General features: G+C 37.3%; 1 protein-coding gene across 6 annotated transcripts in view; it reads right to left on the bottom strand.

Annotated features, from left to right (window-relative positions):
- Positions 1–25,529, bottom strand: part of UBR3 (ubiquitin protein ligase E3 component n-recognin 3) — a 212,589-nt gene that overhangs the window by 168,643 nt on the left and 18,417 nt on the right. For all 6 annotated transcript variants that reach the window (XM_045840779.1, XM_045840481.1, XM_045840699.1 and 3 more), the window contains exon 2: positions 3,702–3,841. In XM_045840779.1, the coding sequence (XP_045696735.1) occupies positions 3,702–3,841 (140 nt within the window). The remainder of the gene's footprint in view (positions 1–3,701; positions 3,842–25,529) is intronic.

A 25,529-nucleotide genomic window follows, 5' to 3' on the forward strand; every position in this document is an offset into this window, starting at 1 on the left:
GAAGATTAGCAACAGGGGAGTGAGAGGAGGAGAAAGGAGGAAAAGCTACAGAGAATAAGTAGCATAGATGGTAGGTAGAAGATAGGGCGAGGGCAAGAATAGTATGGGAAATGTAAAAGCTAAAGAACTTATGACACATGGACATGAACTAAAGGGGTGGAATGTGGGTAGGAGAGGGTGTGCAGGGTGCAGGGGTGTGAATGGGGGGAAATGGGACAACTGTAATAGCATAATCAAGAATATATATTTAAAAAAAAACAAGACCAGAATCAAATATATTGAGAGTAATGTAAAAATATTAGACAAAATCATGTGTGCTCTAAATGTAAACCTGTGTAACAAATAACCCATCTTCTATCATATTCCAAAAATACAGACTGTGTTAGCTGGAGGTCAAAGCAACTAAAATGAAAAATAGCTGTTTTCATAAACATAAATGATTTTACTAAAACAATTTTAAAATACCAAGCAATATATGCCTAGTAGTGATAGGAGAAAAGAGAAACTTCACAGTAACTGAAAATAGAATATTTAAGAGGCAAAGATGCTTTAAAGAAACTGAGGCCTAAAAGAAAGAAGTGAATACAGAGATGTAGAGCTTTGCCATACATGGATAAAAGAAGATGCATAAAAAGGAGTTAACAGGATCCTGTGTGCCCAGGAAAAGGGACATCAATTTCATTCATTAATTCAGCATCTACTCCATGACAGGCACTAAAAAGCAAAACTAAATCAGACATAGTTCCTGTTGGGAACCGCCCTGACTGGTATTAGAAGCTGAGACCCCCGCCTAGGCTAAAGCTAAGGGAACGCCCTTGGAACCGTGAGCCGGCAAGGAGAAAAAAGCTTGTCTCCCTGGCAGTAATGCTGTTTCTGCTGCGGAACCCCCAAAAAAGCTTGGTCGGTTAGCCAAAGACGGGTAAGATTCCCCACGGGGGAACAACCCAAGCCAGGCACGATCACTTTTGGGAGGCCCCCCAAAAGAAGGACTTGGGGGGCTGCAGCAAAAGGGGGGTGATGGACCCTCACTCCTCGGCTTTGACAAAGTCTGAGTTCTCAGCGTCCGGAAGAAAATCTCCTTATCTCTCGGTGGCTTTAGTTCCCGCGCTCCACCTAAGCCTGAAACAATGACGGGGAAGTGCAGCTCGGTACTGGGAAGTGCGGATTTCCCGGGGTGATCGGGCCTAAGAAAGAACATGTAAATTACTGTGAAACCTTCTTTGTCCAAGAATGCTCTTAGTTGAATGAGGAGGGTCTTAGGAGGAAGCTAGTTTGTTCCTCAGCCTTACAGCTCTTTGACCCCCAACTCAATAGACCGGCAGAGTTCTTTGTTTTATATGTTCCTTACTTCCCCTAATGAGTATTGTACGTTACCTGAGTTATTATGTAGCATGAGCCCAATAAAAGCAGGTATGGACTGTAAATCGGCGCGCTCCTCACTAGAAGGGGTGGCCATTCTGTCCCTACTTCCCCACAGAAACTGGTTTGTCTCTGTGCATGTGTGTTTTTTCTCGCGTATTGTCGAGCCATCCACAGTGTGCCGTGGTCACTGCTGGCCGGTGACCCACGCGCAACAAGTTCCTACCCCCAAGGAACTCACACCTAGTTCAAAGACAATCTTTGAATACAATTCTAGATAACTCTGAGTCCTGGTTTTGGTTTGGGGCACAAACCAAAAACCTTACTTTCTCAGTAGAAAATGAATCCTGTATATTATTCATCTTTACTGCCTCCCCCAATGACTTAGGCCATAACACAGGATATATTTAATTAACATTTGCTTTGCTTTCATTTCTAAGGGCTCTATCACAAGTTCTGACATTGGTCTGAGGTCTGTAGAGTGAAATGAAAAATGGAATTCAAGGCAACTATAAAACCGTAAGATCTCTGAACTTCCATTACCACAGATTAGATCATTTCAAGTCCTTTCTTTAATTTTAAAGTACTTTTTTCCACACAGACACAAGAAATTTATGCTGAGCACAACTGGTTATACACAGAGGAAAATATCATGAATCTAAGTTCACGAAGCTCAGCTTATGACAAAAGAGTGCTTCCCTTCATTTCTCTATGTTTTCACATAATGGTAACAGATAATTATCAAAGCTATATATCTATGTTATCTGCCTTTATAACTGCTAAATGTCACCATAAGAGAAAATAAATATAATACACTTTTGTTTGAATTATTCTGTGATTATGAGAAATCGTACAGAAGGCAAGTTCAATAACGCAGCCAGTCCCTGGTTCCTTCATTTCAAAGACAGGGTAAATTAGAACTAAATCAAAATAATATTTCTTTCTGTATTTTACAACATGTACTGTGAGAAGAGTAAAAGTACTTAAGAAAGGATTGTATAATTTGCTAAAAATGTAGAAATAAGAAAGTGTTCGCTCACAATGAAGATAATATGATAGCTTTAGGAACAATGAAGATGCTATGTAATATTTCTCCACACTTTAAGAACAGGGAATAAACCTAAGATAAAAATGTGTAGCATAGTTTTAAATTAAATTTAAGATTATTTATAGCATTAAATAATTTAAAACCTCTAAAAGTAATGTAAAAATGCAGCCCTTTTATGACAGAAATGCTAGTATTATTAGAAAAATAAAAGACAACAATTAATTAATAAATTTCTTTCATACCACTAACTGATGTCTGTAATCCACAATGTCAGAATGAAAACTTTTAATACATAATGCCTAATCCAAATATTTTACTAAAGTATATTAAGATTGTGAATAAATCTTAAAAGGTAAGAAGAATATCTATAATTTTCATACATCTTTTCTCTTTTTAACACTGTCATGATGCTTACACCCATGCATTCTACCAGTAATCTGAGCACGAGCCATTAGACTCTCTCATTAGTTGTTATATATGGAGGGAAACAAAAATATATAGACCAATACAAAAAAGTGGGGAAGAGTGGAGAGAGAGAGAGAGAGAGAGAGAGAGAGAGAGAGAGAGAGACAGAGAGAGAGATGAGTATTGGTAAAAGAGTAGTTTAATCTTCTAAAAATATAAGTTAAATTCAAACATTTCCAGGACTTCTTAATTCTACTCAATTGAATATAATTGCAAATAAAGTCACTTTAACCCTATAAAATGATTATTTCCTCACATGCAAAAGGCAAAGTAAGTTTCATGAAAATCATCTTTGATCCGAGGAGCACAGAGTGTCAAACTGTGCCAATTACAAAGTATCTATGAGGTTATTTAATTAATATTCAGTGTGTTTTTATTTACTATTTCATAGTCACCTCATTAAAAATGTTAAGCAAAAGATGCTATCTGAAAAAATTCACCTCATTATTAATGCTAAACTTTGTTAACTGGAACTTAGAAAGAGTACTAACTAAAAGCAGATTAAACATACCTGGTTTGCCCTAGCTGGTGTGGCTCAGTTGGAGTGTCAGCCCATAAACAGAAGACTGTGGGTTCAATTCCCAGTCAGGGCACAAACTTAGGGTGTGGGTTCAAACTCTGCTCTGAGCATGGACATGTGAGAGCCCCAGTCTGGGATCCATGATCCCCTGTCTAGATACCCAGGATGTAACAAACTGATGCTTCTCTCTTGCATCAATGTTTTTCTTTCTCCTTTCCTTTCTCCTCCTCTTTCCCTTTCTCTCTCTCTCTAAAAGCAATGAAAAAAAATGCCCTCAGGTGACGATTAAAAAAAATTAATTAAACATACCTGGTTCACTATAGCCTTCTCTTAAGTACTGAATGAGGCAAAAAATAAATCTTGGAAGAACAAATTCAGACATCATCAGCAAGTCTTTGGGAACACAAGGAATATTTGAACTTGATTTAATTTGATGCCTTCTGCAAAACCTGTAATATGAAAGAGAAAATAACAATTAATAATGATATCTAATCTGCCAAGAATATAGTACTTCTATTTACAATATCCATAAACAGAATGCAAGCCAGTATCAAAGCCAACACATTCTTCCTTTTTAATTTTAAAGGCACCAAGTTAAAAGAATATATAGTTCTAATAGATCTTTAAATCAAAAATGACATTGAGGGATATTTCTTCCAATAAAAGATCATACTAGTTAATTCCAACTGGAATACAAAAAGAAACCCCCATTAGAGGATTTATACTTTTAACAGCAATTTATAACTTTCAAGGACTTCTTTATTATTTCATCCTTTACAAACCACTAAATATAAATTTATAATTTTTCAAGAATATGCATTACTTAATTCAACTATTTCTAACTCACTGTGTTAAAGGATAAGTGACATAAATACTTATTTTAAAACCTTATATACTTAAATATACACATTTCAATTTCATTTATAGTTATTTTAAAGAATGATTGGGGACTTCCAGCAAGATGGAGGCATAGGTGGACGCACCATACCTCCACGCACAACCAACATTAGAACAACAATTTAGAAGCAGAATAACACCCAGAACTGACAGAGAATTTATCTGAATGGAAGTTGGACAGCCAAGAAGTTGAAGTAGACCCGTTCATCCTGACCGGTAGGAGGGGCGGAGACAAGCAGCCAGGCGCGGGGTCAACGCATGGAGAACAGGGAGAGTTGGGTGCATAAGGCAACCGGGAGTGCGTAAGGCATCCAGGGTGCGCAGGATGGCAGCACATGGACCCTGAGTACACAAGCGGCAACTGGCGGACCCAGTGAGGCGGTGATTATGGACCAGGGCAGAGTGCACAACTCAGGATCCCAGAGAAGGGACTGAGGTCCCAGGAGAACAGAGCTACTGCCATTGTTCCCTCCCGCCCCCGTCCCCACATACAACATCACAATCTAGCAACTGGGGTGCCCAGCCCAGGGGAACACCTAAGGCTCCGCCCCTCACCATAACAGGAGCAACCAGACCAAAAAAAAAAAAGAGAGAGAGAGAGAGACATGTCTCAACAGAAGAACAGATCAATGCCCCAGGACTCATCCTTTTGAGCGACCAAGAGATAGCTAACCTATCAGATGCACAGTTCAAAACACTGGTGATCAGGAAGCTCACAGAATTGGCTGATTTTGGGCGCAAATTAGATGAAAAAATGCAGGTCACCATAAAAGAGATGAAGGAAGATGCACAGAGAACCAATAGTGATGGGAAGGAAACTGGGACTCAAAACAATAGAGTAGACCAGAAGGAAGAAAAAAACAACCAAACAGGAAAGAATGAAGAAATAAGAGTTCAAAAAAATGAGGAGAAGCTTAGGAACCTCCAGGACATCCTTAAACGTTCCAAAATCTGAATTATAGGGGTACCAGAAGAGGAAGAGGAAAAGCAACAGATTGAACACGTATGTGAACAAATAATAAAGGAGAACTTCCCCATTCTGGCAAAGGAAATAGACTTCCAGGAAATCCAGGAAGCTCAGAGAGTCCCAAAGAAGTTGGACCCAAGGAGAAACACACCAAGGCACATCATAATTACATTAGCCAAGGTAAAAATGAAGGAGAGAATCCTAGAAGCAGCAAGAGATAAGGGGACAGTCACCTACAAAGGAGTTCCCATCAGACTGTCAGCTGATTTCATAAAAGAGACCTTACAGGCAAGAAGGGGCTGGAAAGAAATATTCCAAGTCATGAAAGACAAGGACCTATATCCCAGATTACTCTATCCAGCAAAGCTTTCATTTAGAATGGAAGGGCAGATAAAGTGCTTCTCAGATAAGGTCAAGTTAAAGGAGTTCATCATCACCAAGCCCTTATTTTATGAAATGTTAAAGGGACTTATCTAAGAAAAGAAGATAAAGAAAAAACATGTATAGTAAAAGGACAGCAAACTCGCAATTATTAACAACCACACCTAAAGCAAAACCAAAAGAAACTAAGCAAACAACTAGAACAGGAACAGAACCACAGAAAGGGAGATCACATGGAGGGTTAGCAACAGGGGAGTGGGAGGAGGAGAAAGGGGGAAAAGGTACAGAGAATAAGTAGCATAGATTGTAGGTTGAAAATAGATAGGGGGAGGGTAAGAATAGTATGGGAAATGTAGAAGCTAAAGAACTTGTAAGTATGACACATGGACATGGCTAAAGGGGGGGGATATGGGTGGGAGAGGGTGTACAGGGTGGAGGGGAGCGAAGGGGGGAAAATGGGACAACTGTAATAGCATAATCAATAAAATATATTTAAAAAAAGAATGATTGGTATAGTTGAGCAAAAATGAAGTAAATTATTCTATATTCACAATCCAATAATCACAATTAAGATATTTTGTAACCAAACATAAAATAACGACACTAAACATATAAAATCCCTAGAAATAATCTTATTAAGAAGGGTGTGAAACTATTTTAGTTGAAAAACATAGACGATTTGAATAGAGAAAAATATATACCCAAATGGAAAAATCTAATTTTATTTTTTAAATGTCAATTCTACCTAACTTAAAGCCACTCAGTTTATTTTTTAATTATATTTTATTGATTATGGTATTAGTTATCCTGATTTTTCCCACTTGCCCCTGCCACCCAGCACCCCATACTCCTTCAGGCAATACCCCCACAATTGTTCATGTCCATGGGTCATACATATAATTTCTTTGGCTAGTCTATTTCCTATACTGTACTCACATCCCCATGGCTATTCTGTAACTCTTAATCCCCATACCTCTTCACCCATTTCCCCCCATTCACCTACCATCTGGCAACCATTAAAACACTCTCCATATCCATGACTGTTTCTCTTCTTCTTGTTTGCTCAGTTTGTGTTTTAGATTCAATCGTTGATAGATACGTATTTACTGTCATTTTATTTTTCATAGTTTTTGATATTCTTCTTTTCCTCAAATGAGTCCCTTTAACATTTCATATAGTAATGGTTTGGTGATGGTGAACTCCTTTAGTTTTTTCTTGCCTGGGAAGCTCTTTAGCTGCTCTTTGATTCTAAATGATAGCTTTGCTGGGTAGAACAATCTTGGATGTAGGTCTCTGCTTCCCATGATTTGGAATATGTCTTGCCAATCCCCTCTAGTCTGCAAACTTTCTTTTGAAGAAATCAGCTGACAGTATTATGGAACTCCCCTTAGGTAACTAACTCCTTTTCTCTTGCTGATTTTAAGATTCTCATTTATCTTTCACCTTGGGCATTTTAATTATAACGTGTCTTAGAGTGGGCCTCTTTGCATACAACTTGTTTAGGACTCTGTGCTTTCTGAATTTGCATGTCTATTTCTTTCACCAAATCAGGAAAGTTTTCTTTCATTAATAGATGTATAATTTCTTGCTCTTTCTCTTCTCCTTTTGGCACTCCTTTGATGTGAATGTTGGACCTCTTAAAGTTGTCCCAGAGGTTATTTATACTATCCTTGTTTTTTTTTTTTTTGTCCTTTTGTCTTCTTGTTCTACACAGTTGTTTTCTGCTTCCTTATGTTCCAAATCACTGATTTGATGCTCAGCTTCAGCCACTCTACTGCTGTTTCCTTGTAAATTGTACATTATTTCAATTAGTATATCCTTCAATTTGACTGGGTCTTTTTTATGCTGCTAAGGTCCTCACTAAGTTCCTTGAGCATCCTTATAACCAGTGTTTTGAACTCCACATCTGATAAATTGCTTATCTCCATTTTGTTTAGCTCTTTTTCTGGACTTTTGATCTGTTCTTTCATTTGGACCTTGTTTCTTTGTCTTTTCATTTTGGCAGCCTCCCTGTGTTTGTTTCTATGTATTAGGCAAAGCTGCTTTGTCTCCATGTCTTAGGAGTGTTGCCTAATGTAGTAGGTATCCAGTAGGGTCCAGTGGCACAGTCTCCCTATCACCCAAGCTGGGTACTCAAAGTGTGCCCTTTGTGTGGGCTGAGTACACGCTCCTTTTGTAGTTGAGCCTTGGTTGTTGTTGGCAGGTAAATGAGGATTTACCAGGGCTAGTCAGCTACAAGGACTGGCTGTGACCACTGACCACCATTTGCTCTCTGTGGAGGATCAGCTGTGTAGGGGCATGGTGGTGGTGTTCCAACGTGGCCTTTAGTCATCTACTGGGTGCGCTGGCCCTGGGTTTTCCCAGGTGATACAGTCTCAGGTCAGCCCCAACCTGTGTTTTGCTCGGAGCACCCAACCTGAGCTATAAAGCAATCTGAGATGGCTGCTACTTGTGCTGGGCTTGGAGATTCCCAGGCAAAGCCAAGCTGTGAATCTAGGCTGGCTGCTGCTAGTGCAGGACCTAGGGCTCACTAAAGCCAGATGTTGCTTGTTTGAGAGGATTCAGGAAGTTGTGCAGCAGGAGCCAAAACCAGCCATTCATATGGAAAAGCAGCTTGGGTGGGCCCATAAGTTGGGTGGGATGAAGTCTCTGAAGATCTCCAAGGCAGGTCAAACAGTGTTAGCCAGGTTGATGGAGTCTCAAGATATGCCACCAGCTTGCCAGCTCTGTGGCTTTGTTGGGGAAGGGTTTAGAAAAGGGACAATGGCCTCTGCTCACCTTAATGCCAGACACTTCCGTTTCCCCCAGGAAGCCAGTGGTACCTTTCTGCACTGGCATATGAAGGTTCAAAGTTATGTTGTCTTTAACTCAGTGTATGTTTGAAAATTTTGATAACACAAAATGTTTTTTCATCTTACAGATTAGGAAAGATTCATTGTTAAAAAGAATGGGCAAAAATTTCTGTTATCATACACATGGAAGTATAAATAGATGCAGTTTTTGGTGACATTTTGACAATGTCTATTAAAACTTTAAGTGTTTATAACCCTAGAATAACATTTTAATTTCTAGAAATTTATTAAACAAAAATATCCCTAAATTTATAGGAATACACAGTGGGGCAAAAGTAGGTTTACAGTTGTGAGTATGGAAAACACTTTATACTTGTATTATTATTAATTATTGTATTATTTTCAATGCAAACAACTATAAACCTACTTTTGTCCCACCCTGTATATCCACAAAGATGTTGACTATACCAATGTTTGCAAAACAAAAATGAAACAATTCATGTGTTTAGTAATAGAATAAAGATTAACTACATTATGGTGGGTCTGTGGTGTGCAGTTAGACAGACATGGGCAGAGCAAACACCATGGGCCAAGTACAAAAAGTCACCAGGGAGGAAAGCCCTGTGTGCCCAGCAACCTGCAAAACTAAGAAAACAAGGTCCTCACACCCAGAGTAACCTTTCCTTCCCTAGCATACTACTGGTCATGCAGTTTAGAGCCACTGACCTTTTTATAACATTATTCTAGCAGTACAATCCTACCCTGACCTTTCTTACCCTAGTATATTGCTAGTCATGTGGGTCAGACACCCTTTGCGGGAATGATCAAAGGGCCAGAGAATAGCCTGTAGGGATTAAGCTTCAGACAATAAGGTTCCGACCTACATCAAATACCTCTAAGCCTCAGTTGTGTTTCAGCTTCAGGCCCAGAATAGCACCAAAACCAGACAAGTGACACCACTACTGACATCAGGACTGGTGGCATTGACTAATGATCCCTTTCCCTAGTGTCAACCAATCAGTAGAGACCATGACCCTGAAAGGACACACCTGGAAAGCTGGTGAATATTCTATTGGGATCCTCCCCTGATACTTCCAGATAAGGACCCTCAAGGCCCAACTGGGCTCTATGGAGCACACCACACCTTCCCCAGGCACATTTTCCTTGCCTCTCCTCCTAAGCTCCAAGGACCCTTCTTTTGTCTCTGTAACTTATTTCCTGAGCCCATTTATTCTACCTCTGTGACTTTTTAAATAAACTTTTTGTTATAGTTTGAGTCTTGGCTCTCAATTCTTTCTTAGCCAGCACTCAATTACCAAGGTTATTGAACCAAGCTCTCATCTGACTTCACCAGTTTAAAACCTGGTGCTGTTTTGCTGCCAACACATCCATAAAATAGTATGCATTTGTTTAAAAGAATGAGGTAGATCAACAAGTATTATAAACAGAACCATACCTAACATAAAATGAGAAAAGAATTGCATAGTAGGAAATGGGCAAGAGACCTGAATAGACATTTCTCCAAAGAGGATATACAGAAGGCCCATAGAGTACAAAAAAATGCTCAATATCACTTATCACCATAGAAATGCAAATTAAAACCTCAATGAGATAACACCTTACACCTGTCAAAAAGACCACCATCAATAAATCAACAAACAGCAAGTGTTGGCGAGGATGTGAAGAAAAGGGAACCTTAGTGCACTGTTGGTGGGAATGCAGTCTGGTACAGCCACTGTGGGAAAAATATGGAGTATCCTTTAAAAAATTAAAAATGGAACTGCCTTCTGACCCAGCAATTCCAATTTTGGGAATATACCTAAGGATTCCAAAACGCCAATAAATAAAATACACATGTGCCCCTATGTTTATAGCATAGTCATTTGTAATAGCCAAGATTTAGAAACAGGATAAATGCCCATCAGTAACTGAGTAGGTAAAAAAGCTGTTCTACATTTGCACAAAAGAATATTATGAAGCAGTAAAAAAGAATGAACTCCTACAATCTGCAACAGCATGAATAGACCTGGAGAAAATTATGCTAAGTGAATTAAGCCAGTCAGAGGAAGTAAAATACCACATGATCTCATTTATTTGTGGAATCTAATGAACATACTAAACTAACAAACAAAGCTTAGATACACAAAACAGACTACCAGCCACTGGAAAAGAGGTGGGTGCAGTGGAGAGGCAAGGAGATAAAAGATGGTAAAGGATTAACTGAAGAACATTTATGCACAATCCATGGACACAGACAACAATATGGGGATTGGCTTGGAGAGGTGAGAAGGTGGGGCTGGGTGGAGGTGAAAAAGCAGGAACTATAACAGCATGAACAATAAAAATAAAATTTAAAACTAAGAAAGAATTCCCTAGTAGTATAAACATATAGTCTTTTTCACAAATAAATTTTTGGAGAAAGAATGGCAAGAAAATGTTAATATATGTAAGAAAAAATATTTAGAGAAATGTATGCCAAATTTGGTGTAAATTAACTGGGACTGATATGGCATACTGTTACTTTCTACATTAAGTCTACCTGTAATGTTTGAATTTTGTAAAACAAACATATCTATAACTTTGTGGTAAAAAAAAGAGTGCCAAAAACAAACAAGAATAAGTATGCCAATCTACTGATTTTAGTTCCAAAATTTAAAGCAATAATTATTTTTTAATTGGTAAAAGAAATTTTATTTCTTATTTTATTTTTCACTTTTGTTATTGTATTATTTTCATTACCATTTAGTCCCCTGCCCCAACCCAGAATCACCACACTGTTGACCATGTCCATAAGTCCATTTTCCTTTTTCCTCAATCCCTCTACCCTCTACCAACCCTTCCACCCTTGGCTGCCATCCTGCTTTCTATCAATAATTCTTAACTTCTTTTGCTTCATGGACCCCCTTGAGAATCTCATGAAAGTTACAACTCTTTCTTTAAAATATACACATATACAAATTTAAAAAAACATTCAGAGGTTTCACACCTCCTGAAGTCTTTCTACCCTTAAGGCAAAGCTTCCAATTGACAGACCCAGTAGATTACAGAGAAGAGATAGGATCTCTTCAGTCCTCCAGGCAGACAGAAGGGCAGGGTCTGAGTAGCCTTCTCAGTTGCCTTAGTGTCCCATCAAAATATCATTTCCACATCTATCATATTATGAAAAAGGCTAGTAACTATTACTCCCTAAGGTCCAAAACTTTATTTAAAAGGAAAAATGAATTTAAGAACCTCTTTCACCTGGGCACACAAAAACTAACTAAAATCAAGAAAACTTTTAAAATGCTACCATTTCTATTGGAAGCATGTTCCATGTTCATGGAATGGAAGAATTAACATCATGAAAATGTCCATACTACCCAAAGCAATTTATATATTTAACACAATCCCTATTAAAATACCAATGACATATTTCACAGGTATAAAAGAAACATTTCCAAAATTTATATGGAACCATAAAAGACCCCAAATAGCCGCAGCAATTCTGAAAAAGAAGAACAAAGTAGGAAGGATCACAATACCTAATATCAAACTGCATTACAAGGCCACTGTAATTAAACAGACTGGTGCTGGAATAAAGACACATAGATCCATGGAACAGAACACAGAGCCTAGAAATAATCCCAAGTCTCTATGATCAATTAATATTTGACAAAGGGGGCAGAAGCATAAAATATAGTAAAAATAGCCTCTCCAACAAATGGTGCTGGGAGAGCTGGACAGCTACATGCAAAAAAGTGAAACTCGATCACCAACTTACACCATACACAAAAATAAATTCAAGATGGATAAAGACTTATATATATAAGTCACAACACCATAAAAGTCCTAGAGGAGAACATAAGGAGGAAAATCTCAAGACATTCCATGCAGCAATATTTTCACTGGCATATCCCCTAGAGTAAGGGACATAAAGAAAAGAATAAACAAATGGGACTTCATCAAAATAAAAAGCTTCTGATGGCTAAAGAAAACATCAGCAAAATGAAAAGGGAACCAACTGTATAGGAAAATATATTTTCAAATGATACCTCAGACAAGGGTGTGATATTCAAAATATATAAAAAAGTCACACAACTCCACCCAGGAAGACAAACAATGCAATTAAAACATGGGCAAAGGACCTGAACAGTCACTTCTCTAAAGAGGACATACAGAGGACCCAGAGATATATGAAAAGATGCTCAGCATCACTAGCCATCAGAGAAATGCAAATTAAAAACACAATCAGATACCACTTCACACCAGTCAGAATGGCCATCATAACTAAATCAACAAACAACAAGTGCTGGCGAGGTTGTAGAGAAAAGGGAACCCTAGTGTACTGTTGGTGGGAATGCAGACTGGTGCAGTCACTGTGAAAAACAGTATGGAATTTCCTCAAAAAACTGAAAATGGAACTGCCTTTTGACCCAGCAATTCCACTGCTGGGACTATACCCTAAGAATCCTGAAACACCAATTCAAAAGATCCTATGCACCCCAATGTTCATAGCAGCACAATTTACAATAGCCAAGTGCTGGAAGCAACCTAAGTGCCCATCAGTAAATGAATGGATCAAAAAACTATGGTACATTTACACAATAGAAATACTATGCAGCAGAAAGAAAGAAGGAGCTTCTACCCTTTGCAACAGCATGGATGGACCTGAAGAGCATTATGCTAAGTGAAGTAAACCAGGAGGTGAAAGACAAATACCATATGATCTCACCTATAAGTGGAACCTAATCAACAAAACAAACAAGCAAGCAAAATATAACCAGACACACTGAACTTAAAAACAAATTGACAGTAACCAGAAGGGAGGTGGGAGGGGATAACAGAGGGCGGGGGGAGGGAGGTGGTTGTCAGGAACATGTATAAAAGACACATGGACAAAGTCAAAGGGAAATAAGATCAAGGGTGGGAAGTGGGGATGGCTGGGGTACGGGGGAGTGGTGGTGTGAAAATGAAGACAACTGTATTTGAACAACAATAAAAAATGTGAAAAAAATTAAATGCTACCATTTCTATAATATTTTAAGAGCCTTTAAGAAATAAAAACAAAAAGAACCTGACCTCTGTGATAACTTAGAAAAACAGTGGTGATCTACGATAATTTAATTAAAGCACCTACAAACATAAGTGAAAAGGAGAGAAAATGGATGAAAGAAAAGCCAGAATAGAAGAATGAGAAAACATACTGGGCACACAGAGTAAAGGATGCAATGAAAGCTTTGCTCAACAGCTGAAAAGCAGGAAGAGAGAAAGGATTAGATAAAGGAGGACACAGAAAGCTCCCTGAGACACTCAGTGCAGGAAATAAAGCAATTCAAAAGAATTGCTCTGGGTACAGAGTGAAAAACAATATGAACAAAGTGTCAAGTGGCTTCAAGGAGTAGAATTTCAACCTGGAACTAAGCCCAAGGGACAGCAAGAATGGTCTAAGCAACCTAGGGACTGGGGTTACAGGAGTGTATCAGATGGCTGTGGACTGAACAAACTAACAGCCAAAATACTAAAGAACCAAGCTCTGTGAGCTAGTTTAAATACTGCAGGACTGCCCAATATAAATGTAACATATTATGACTTCAACATACAAAACTGATTTTAGTATTTCAGGCTTAGCATAGTAACAGGAACTAAAGCATCTTAAATAGCAAGTATTTCAAAAGGCTTGATGAAATGAAGACCTAATCTGATAGAACACCCAAAATGATTTCGTGGGTGTCCAATTAAAGAATAACCACTTTTTCAAATATGCTGTGAAGAACCACTATATCCCTGGCATTTAGACTATAGGAATACAGGGGCCTTGTTCTCATGGAGCTAACTTTCTATTGGGTGAGGGAGGGAAGGAGAGGAGAGAGAAACAAAAACAATAAATATGAATAATAAGCTCTATAAAAACAATTTGATAGCATGTTTTACAGAAAGCCTCCATTAGGCTCCTTTAAATCAGGTTTGTTGGGAAGGCCTTTCTTTTTTTCCCCCTGATTCATGCTTCTTTTTAATTGTTGTTCATTTACACCTGTCCCCATTTTCCCCCCATTACTCTCCCTTGCGCTACCCACCTCCCACCTCCCACATTCAGTCCTTCCCACCTCCTACATTGTCTTTGTCCTTGGGTCCTTTATACAGGTTCCTTGACTTGACCCTTCCCCTTCCTTCTCTTGTTATGCCCCTCCCTCCCCCTCTGGTTTCTGTCGGTTTGTTCTAGGGAAGGCCTTTCTGAAGAGATGATATTTAGGCTACAGGCCTAGGTATGCAAAGCTCTACAGGTAGAGCATATTGTTAAGAGACCTGACAAATGCAAGTGTATATAATCAGGCACTAAAAACTTCTCCCTACATGAACAGGAAGAAAGCTTTCTAGACAAGTAGAATGGCTCCAAAGAAAAAATGAGGCAGGAAGCAAAGTGTTCAGATTAGCAGTTCATAAGTCACAGGTACTTTCTTCAAGGAACCCAATGGTTTTCAATGATTAAGAATGTGAAGCCCTGGCTGGTGTGGCTCAGCGGACTGAGTGCTGGCCTGAGAACTCAAAGGCTGTGGGTTCCATTCCCAGTCAGGGCACATTCCTGGGTTGCAGGACAGGTCCCTAGTTAGGGGTGTACAAAAGGCAACCACACATGGATGTTTCTCTCCCCCTCTCTCTCCCTCCCTTCTCCTTTCTCTAAAAAATAAATAAATAAAATATTTTTTAAAAAAGAAGGATAAATATTCCTTAGTGGAGCAGTATGTTATAGCAATAATAAAATGGTCCAATAGAACTATTAATATATAAAGAGTTGATAAAATGACCTCATCAAATTTTATTTTACCTCAAGTTTTTAAAACTTTTTATTAAAGTACAATGAACAGAAAACTGCTCACACTATAAGTATGCAGCTCAGTAAAACATCACAAACCACACTTAGATGATTAACAGCAGAATACTTGGACTCTAAGAAAAGGGGAGGGAAGGGAATGGATAGAAGAAAGAAAAAGAAAAGGGACAGGGGATTCTGGAGGTCAGTTTGCAAATTATGAAGACTTAGAAGGGAGTAGGAGGACAAGGAGAGGCCAACACAAATAACAACCACATGCTTCAAAAATTACAAAAGTATCTGATAAGCTGCCCTAAAAATTAGCCTTTGATGTGCACACCCCATTTCCAACTTAGCACAAATTACACACATATACAGTATTTTGCATATAATTTAAGGTAATTACAGATCCCTGGAGACTAACCAGACCCCAGACAAAGAGACACTGAAATAATCTATTCTCTTCATTTTACAGAAGGGGCAACTTCAGAAACACTGAATGCGAAACTTGAGTGATAAAATTGTTTTAAAAACTCCTGGGGGTCACAAAAGGCATAACATAAAGATATACATTATCTACCTAAACTAATCTACATATTTAATATGAACCTCAGTATAAATGTCAGTAAGAAATTAACAAGCTGGTTCTAAAGTTCCTGTGGAAAAGTAAGAATAGCTAACAAAATTCAGAAAAATAAGAGTAATGAAGATGAAGTAGCTTTATCAGATAAAAACTTGCTTTTTAAAATTTAAATAAAACAGTGTATCCAGCCTTTAGGGAGCTTACATTCTACAGGTTAGAGATGGGCATTAATGATAAATATAATTAAATACACTATAGAGTAAAAAAAGGAGTCACATCAGAAAATTCAGTTCCAAATTCACCAATATGTATTCTTGTACTATTTCTCTACATAGACAACTCTACATCTCTAATATGTGTGGCTTGATTAATGTAGAGTCATCTCATGTATAAAATTGTTAGATTATATGAGTTAAATAAAAGGAAACATTTTAAATCCCATCTACACAGGTTTAATATTATTTGTTGGGCCTAAAGTACTAAAAAAAGACCAAAGCAAAATATTTATGAAAACCAAAAGTTCTAAATTCAATTACACACTGCATATAAGATCAGGAGATTTGAAAGTAAAATTAGAGATGTAAATAAATTATAAATTGAATGCTTGAAAGGAAAAAGAAAACAATGGTTAAAGGCACATGAAAAGACCTGCTAAATAAAATCAAATATATGTAAAATTTAAACTATGATAAGGTCAGATTTCTATGAAGAAAACAGCTTTATCAGAGAAATGGTATTCAGATAACTGAATAACCAGCCAAGATCTGGGGAAGGAGTACTCTCTTGACATCTTATACTATGATAATAGATAAATAAAACCCACATCAAACTTCTACAGATGAAAAATACACTATTGAATACAATATCTATCAGAAATAAAAATACACCAGTAGGATTAACAGATTAAACACAAGAAAGAAAACATCAGTAAATTTATTGGCATAACAATAAAAAACTATCCAAAATAAAGCACAAAGACATAGAAAATAAACAGAGCCTCGGTGAAGTGGGAATAACAAGCAGTCATGCTTATTCTGGAATCACAAAAAAGGACAGGATGGGAGACAGAACAAATAAATGAAGAATTGCTAGATTTTTTTCCAAATTTTTTGCAAATCATAAAATCACAGATCTAAAAACTCATGAAACCCCAAGCAGAATAAACATTTTTTAAAGCAATACCAAGATATATCATAATCAATTTGTTGAAAATCAGTGATAAAAAGGAAAATCTTCAAATCAACCAAAAGAAAATGATCCATTATGTACAGAGCAACAAAGACACAAATGACAGTGGACTTATCATCAGAAACTGTGCAAGGCAAAAGGTAATGGAGAGCCATACTTAAAAGTGACTGAAGAATTGCCCTGGCCAGTGTAGCTCAGTGGATTGAGTGTGGGCTGCAAACCAAAGGGCTGCTGGTTCAATTCCCGGTCTAGGGCACATGCCTGGGTTGCGGGCCAGGTCCCCTGTGGGGGCCATGCGAGAGGCAACCACACACTGATGTTTCTCTTCCTCTCTTTCTCCCTCCCTTCCTCTCTCTCTAAAAAAATAAATAATTTTTTTTAAAAAGTGACTGAAGAAAAAGAAACCTGTGAATCTAAAATTCCTCACATAGAGAAAATATCTTTCAAAACTAAGGATTAAACTCTTCAGACAATATCTGAAAGAATTCATTGTTATCATTCCTGCACTATAAGAAAAAAAGAAAAGAAAAAGTGAAGAAAGCCAAGAGGACTTATGGACACCATTCAAAGAAATAATATAAGGTAATGGAAATTACAAAGGAATAAAAGAGAAGGGAGCCAAAAGTCAATTTTAAAAAGTAATGGATGAGAACTCCCAAATTTGGGGGAAGAAATAAACATCCAGTTCATGAAGCTCTAGAGTCCCTAAACAGGTTGAATCCAAAGACAGCTGCACTGAGACACATTATAATTAAAATGCCAAAGTCACAAAGAGAAAAATCTGACACATTATAATTAAGATGTCAAAAGTCACAGACAAAGAGAAAATCTGAAAACAGGAAGAGAAAAGCAAACCATCAAACATGAGAGCCCCCAATAATCTATAATGGTTTTCTCGGCAGAAAGGTAAAAAACCAGGAGAGAGTGAGATGATATATTCAAGATACTGACAGGAAAAAAAAACTGCTAACCAAGAATACTATGACCAGCTAAGCTGCTTCAGAAATGAAGGAGACATAAAGACTTTCCCAAACAAAAAAGCCAAGGAAGTCCATTACTGCTAGACATGACATAAGAAATGCTACAGGAAATTTTAAAGCTGAAATAAAGGAAAGCTAATTAACAATGTAAAAACAGGAGTATACAAAATTCACTAATAAAGTTACATATGTAATCAGTCAGAGTCAGATTTTCTAATATTGCAGGGGTGGTATGTCAATCACTTTTAACTCTTGTATAAAAGTTTGAAAAACAAACATATTAAAAATAATTGCAACTACAATAATTTGTTAATGGATACATAATACAAAAGATATAAAAATATAATGTCAATAACCTAAAAGGTGAACAGGGAGAAGTAAAACTATAGACATTTAGGTTGTTAATCACCTTTTAAAATGTTATTATAACTTTAATAACCTTTTATTATAAGTTATTTTATGTAAGACTCATGGTAACCACAATAGTAAAACCTGCAGCAGAAATACAAAAAAGAGAAACAAATCAAAGTATGCCACCACAAAAAGTCACCAAATGGTCCTAGTCCAGAGGTCAGTTGTTAGAGCATGATTCTCATATACCAAGATTGTGGGTTCAATCCCCAGTCAAGGCACATATAAGAATCAAGCAATGAATGCATAAATTAGTGAAATAACACATAAATGAGTGAAACAACAAATTGATCTTTCTCTCTCCCCCTCCTCTTTAGCTTCCTCTATAGGAGATCATTCTGCGTGGTGTGGGAAATGTAGCCCAGCCCCCACTCGAAAAGGCCAGTGAGAAGCAAGGTCTGGCACACAGGACCCATGCCCAGGGATAGGTTCTCCCATGGGGAATCAGGCCTGCATTCTACCTAGGCTGCTCTGAGACTTGGTTTTTGCTAAAACTCCCTCACCCTGAGTTGAGGTAGCAAATATTTACTGCATATCTTTAAAGTAACTTCCTAAAATCTATGCTAAACCTCCCAAGGATGAGTATAACCAATTCAACCACTTTTCCCTTTACATTTGCAAATACCCTTCTTTTTTTTTATGTAATTAGCAACATCTTCTCCTTTGTTTTCTGTAAAAGGTAACCACCTAAAGCGAACCTATGCATAGTAAATGAGGACCATCCTCAGTGTAATGTGCCCAGAAAAGCAACAAAAGCCTGTCCAGGCAAGGGATGGGGTCAGCCCTCTCACTCACTCAGACAGCAGCCATGCCATTCCTTTTTCTCCACAGACTTCTGTAGTCTGTGTGAATTTGTCTTGTCTCATCCATAATGCCCCGTGGGCACTGTGGGCCAGTGTCTGCATCATTCCTCTCTCTCTCAAAAATCAATTTTTTAAAAAGTCACCAAATGACAAAGGAAGACAGTGAGAGAAGAATAAAATAAGGAACTAATAAACAGAAAATAACAAAATGGCAATAGTAAGTCCTTACCTCTCAATAAATATTTCAAATGTAAATGGATTAAATTTTCCAACGTAAAGATACAGAAAGACTGAATGAATAAAAAATAATAAGATCCAATAATATACTGCCTAGAAGAGATTCACTTTAGCTTTTCAGACACAGGTAGGCTAAAGTGAAGGGAAGGAGAAACTATTTCAAGCAAATGATAACCAAAGAGGACAGGAGTAGCTCTGCTTACATCAGACATATTAGACTTTAAGTCAAAAACTGTGACAAGAGACAAGGAAGAATATTACATTATGATAAAGGGGTCAATTTATCAAGAAGATATAACAATGTTAAATATTTATACACCCAACAACAGAGTACCTAAGTATATCAAAAAAAATATTAACATAACTGGAAGGAGAAATAAACATTAATCCAAAACCACTGGGGACTGCATATTCCACTCTCAACAATGATAACCAGATAGGATATTAATAAGAAAACAGACAATTGCAACAAACTACAGATCAAATGAACCTAACAGGCATATACAGGACAGTGTGTCCAACAGCAGCAGAATACACACTCTTCTCAAGAATGAAACAGGACATTCTTGAAGAAAAATCATATGAAAGGCCATAAAACAAGTCTTTAAAAAGTCGAGAAGATTGAAATTATGTCAGGTATCGTTTCTGAAACTAAAGGTATTAAACTAGAAATCAGTAAAAGGAGAAAAGTTGGGATACTCACAAATATGTGGAAATTAACACTCCTAAACCAATGGGTCAAAGAAGAAATCAAAAGGAAAATTTTTAAATATCGTAAAACAATACAAACCAAAACCTACAGAATGAAGAAAAACACATCCTAAAAATAATAGTATCATTCATAAAGGTTTACATTAAAAAATAAGAAAGATCTCAAATAAACAACCTAACATGACACAGTACGGGACTAGAAAAAGAAGAAAAAATAAGTGCAAGTTAACAGTAAGATGGAAATAAAGAGTAGAGAAGAAATAAAATAGAGACTAAAAAACAAAAAGGATAAAACTAGGAGTTGCTTTTTTGAAAAAGACAAAATTATAAATTAAAGAGAAGAATTACAACTGATAACACAGAAATACAAAGTATCATAAGACACTACTATGAACTATTATACACCAACGAATTGGATAGCCTAGAAGAAATGAGTAAATTCCTAAAAATAAATGATCTAATAAAACTGAATGAATGGAAAAAAAAAAACCTTAACAGACCAATAATAAGGAGATTGAATCAGTAATCAGAAATAACTCATCCAAGAAAAGCCCAGGACCAGATGACTTCGCTGGATAATATCATCAAATATTTAATTAAATAGGAATTAATGCCAGTCCTCAAACTCTTCCAAAATGTTGAAGAGGAAGAAATGCTGCATTACCTTGATACCAAAGCCATACAAGGACACTCTACAGGAAAAAAATATTACAGGCCAATATCCCAGATGAATACTGATGCAAAAACTCTTTTAAAATGCTAGCAAACCAAATTCAACAGCACATTAAAAGATCATACACCACAAACAATCCAATTAAAAAATGGGCAAAAGGCTTGAACAGACACTTCTCCAAGAAGGACCTACAGAGGGCATGCAGACATATGAAAGAATGTTCACCATCACTAGCCATCAGAGAGATGCAAATTAAAACCACAATGAGCCCTGGCTGGTGTGGCTCAGTGGATTGAGTGTCAGCCTGTGAACTAAAGAGTCACCAGTTCGAATCTTGGTCAGGGCACATGCCTGGGTTGTGGGCCAGGTCCCCAGTTGGAGGTGCATGAGAGGCAACCACACATTGATGTTTCCTTCTCTCTTTCCCTCTCCCCTCCACCTGTCTAAAAATAAATAAATAAATATTTAAAAAAATAAAACTACAATGAGATACCAGTTCACCCAGGTCACAATGGACATCATTAACAAATCAACAAGCAAGTGCTGCGAGGATGTGGGGAAAAGGGAACCCTAGTGCACAGTTGGTGGGAATGCAGACTGGGGCATCCACTGTGGAAAACAGTATGGAATTTCCTCAAAAAACTGAAAATGGAATTGCCTTTTCACCCAGCAATTCCACTGCTGTAATTATACCCTAAGAACCCTGAAACACCAATCCCAAAGAACTTATGCACCCCAATGTTCAGAGCAACACAATTTACAATAGCCAAGTGCTGGAAGCAACCTAAGTGCCCATCAGTAAATGAGTGGATCAAAAAATTATGGTACATTTATATAATGGAATTCCACGTAGCAGAGACAAAGAAGGAGCTTCTACCCTTTGTGACAGCATGGATGGAACTGGAGAGCATTATGCTATGTACAATAAGCCAGGCGGTGAGGGACAAATACCATATGATCTCACCTATAAGTGGAACCTAATCAACAAAAGAAAAAAAGCAAACAAAATATAACCAGGGACACTGAAATTAAGAACAATCTAACAAAAGCCAGAGGGGAGGAGAGAGGGGACAGTAGGGAGAAGGGTTTTCAGGAACTACTATAAAGGACACATGGACAAAACAAGGGGGAGGGTAGAAGCAAAACAAGGGAGGGAGGTGGGTTTGGGTGAGATGAGAGGGAGTGGGGGCGGGGAGAAAATGCAGACAACTGTAATTGAACAACAACAAAGTAATTCATTTTTAAAATTTTTCAAAATAAAAATTAAATTAAAAAAGGAAATCCTGCAATTTGTGACATGGATGAACCTGGACAGCATTATGTTAAGTGAAATAAGTCAGACAGAAAAAGACAAATATTATATGATTTCATTATATATGTGGAAATCTGAAAAAGTCAACTACATAGAATCACAGAATAGAATGGCGGTTGCCAGGGACTGCAGGGTAAGGGAAATGAGGAGTTATTCGTCATAGAGTATAAACTTTTAGAGTATAAACTTTTTAAGTTTATTTTACAAACTCAGTTATAAAATAATTTGCAGTAATTTAATGTACAGTAAGGTGACTATAGTTAACAACACTGTGTTGTATACTTGAAATTTACTGAGATAAAAAGGCAACCATGTGAGATGGTAGATATGTTAACTAACCTTATTATACTATTCATTTTGTAATATATGCTTTTATCAAATCATATTATACACTTTAATTTATATAATTTTACTTGTCAACTATATCTCAATAAAGCTACAGGGGAATTCCAGGCTGAATGGTCCTTCTAATTAAATTAAATGACAATTAATTACTAGAGGAGACTTCAGAAGGTTGCTTGATCAATATAAAAAATTAAGAGCATTTGGCCCTGGCTGGTGTGGCTCGGTGGATTGAGTGCCGTCCTGCAAACCAAAAGTTGCTGGTTCAGTTCCCAGTCAGGGAACATGCCTGGATTGCAGGCCATGTCCCCTGTGGGGGCATGTGAGAGGCAACCACACATGAATGTTTCTCTCTCTCTCTTTCTTGCTCCCATCCCCTCTCTGTAAAAAGAAATAAAATATTTTTTTTTTTAATTTTAAGCCTGGCTGGCATAGCTCAGTGGATTGAGCGCGGGCTGTGAACCAAAGTGTCGCAGGTTCGATTCCCAGCCAGGGTACATGCCTGGGTTGCAGGCTATAACTCCCAGCAACCACACATTGATGTTTCTCTCTCTCTCTCTATCTCCCTCCCTTCCCACTCTAAAAATAAATAAATAAAATCTTTAAAAAAAAAAGATGTTTAAAAAACATTTTTTTAAAAATCAATAGCATCTGAAAAGTTTTATAATATGAAATATTTTAAAAAATCAATAGACAAGGAATTAGGCAAAATTTGTCATGATACCATTTATAGTATAAACAAAAATGACAAAGTTATCTAGGTACAAATCTAACAAAAGATACGCAAGATTTATGGAGATTACTTTGTTGGAAGAAAAAATTTACTTTCATGAATAGACAGACTTAATACTATAAAGATGGCAATATATGTATTCTACTGTAAAGTATTCCCCTGTATGCTTAAACCAGTTTACTAATCTCATTGTTTCCAACTTTTCCTTATTTCAAACAGTATTACAATAAATATCTTTGTACATGTCTCCTTAAGCAAAGGGCTCAAATTTAATGTGATTCCAGTCAATATCTAACAAGAATTTTCCACAAAACGTGTCAAGCTGACCCTGAAATTCAAATGAAAGAGTTTAGGACAAAGAATAGCCAAGATTCTTTTGAAGAATAATGAGGGAAATCCTGCCATATCAAGACTTTATTCTAATCTTATAATAATTAAAGTAGTATGATATTGCAAGAGACATAATACAACATACAGCTTATGACACAGAGGAAGTTAGTATGTGACAGAGGTGGCACTACAGATCAATAAGAAAAAGGTGTTCATTATATGGGCTAAAACTGGATCCTCATATTGAAAAAGATAAAATTAGACCTCAAGTTCACATTATACATAAAAATAAATTCCAGTTGGACTAAAGACCTAAATATGAAGTATAAAACCTTAAATCTTTTAGAAGAAAACATACAAGCATTTTTTAAACCAAGGTGGAGAGAATTGCTTTGTTTTTTAAAGATTTTATTTATTTTTTTAGACAGTCAGGAAGGGAGGGAGAAAGACAGGGAGAGAAACATCAATGTGTGGTGGCCTCTCACACACCCCTCACCAGGGAACCCACCCGCAACCCAGCAGCGCCCTCACTGGGAATCAGACAGTGACCCTTTGGTTTGCAGGCCAGTGTTCAATCAACTGAGCCACACCAGCCAAGGCAGAATTGCTTTTAAAAGGCACAAAACTAAAAACTATCCCATTCTTCTCTCTAAAATCAATTTAAATTTTTTTTAAAAAATTACAATCTAACAAGGCTTCCAAATTACTTTGTTGTAACTAAGTCTCAAAAATGACTAAAAATTACACTTCTAGCTGAAGTTGAATCTTCTACACTGAGTAGAATCTGTCTACATTATTTCTAATAAATTCACAATGAGAAAACACAATGAACACAGAAAAGAGAACAAAAAATTTCAATTTGTCTTTTTCTTCCAAACCCTTGAATCATAAGGAGTGTTGTGTTCCTTCATCTGAATTTGTGACTTTAGAGTTAGATATTGCTGTAAAGAAAACTCCAGATTCACAGGGAATAAAAGTTCACAAATAACCCATATAAATACATACACACTGTGAGAATAGAGCTGACTCCACCTTGAAAAGATTACTTCACTTTAAAACTAATCAAGCCAGGACCTTTAAGCTCCTCCCCTTTCCTCCTGCTGAGGCTCTGGGTTAACCAAGAAATACCATGAATCCTTAAGCCCCCACCACTTCAATCTTCATCAGGGGCAAGGTGCCTTCAATGTTATCCATCTTGTAACTCACTCTGGTGTCAGGGCACCCAGCATCTGATCCCTTTGCTCCCCTCCATCACCCCTGCATTCCTTTGGAAGTACCTTGGTCCACTGCTTAGGGAAATGTAAAACAGGTGGTCTGGGAGGTAAATGGTGTGGGGATCCATTTTGTCATAATGCAGCCTAGGACTGCATTTCTATAAGTTCCCTAAAACTCTATAAACCAACAAGCTAGGTTTGTCTCCTGTACTCCAACTCTATTCTTTCACCTCTTGGCTTCATTTGGGGCGGGGGGCGGGGGGGGGGGGGGTGATCAGAGCCCACTTTGCATACACGGCCTTCGGAAGAAACACACATATGTAGCTGAAGAGATGCGCTTTAACACTCTCCCTACAAATTCAATAAACACAAAATATAACACAATTAACCAATTAACTAAAAATCTGCATATATGTGAAGAGGATATAAATAAATGAAACAGACATGGCACAGGTCTTCATCACCAAATACTTACTGAAAGTTCATCTGTAAGGACATAAACCAGAGATTTTAAAAACTGTTTAAATTCAGAAAATCAAATCCTTCACTTTCATTTCATACTGCACTTAGGCTACAGGAGCACTGCCCCTGCAGATGAACTTAACAGTGAAAGCAAAACTTGCCACTGTTCTTTGTAGGAAAAGGTACAACCAGAATTCAAGGACAGGAATATATACAGCAAGTTAAAAAAAATAATAGGATCTCACTGCAATGGTGGTGATAGGTTGGCAATGTAGGTAAATGCCACGCTGTGGAAAATTTTAACACCAGGTAAGGGCTCTAGACTTCAGCCTAT

The sequence above is a fragment of the Phyllostomus hastatus genome, unplaced genomic scaffold, assembly GCF_019186645.2.
Source record: "Phyllostomus hastatus isolate PE091 unplaced genomic scaffold, TTU_PhHast_1.1 phas_contig_1, whole genome shotgun sequence".
Taxonomy (NCBI): domain Eukaryota; kingdom Metazoa; phylum Chordata; class Mammalia; order Chiroptera; family Phyllostomidae; genus Phyllostomus; species Phyllostomus hastatus.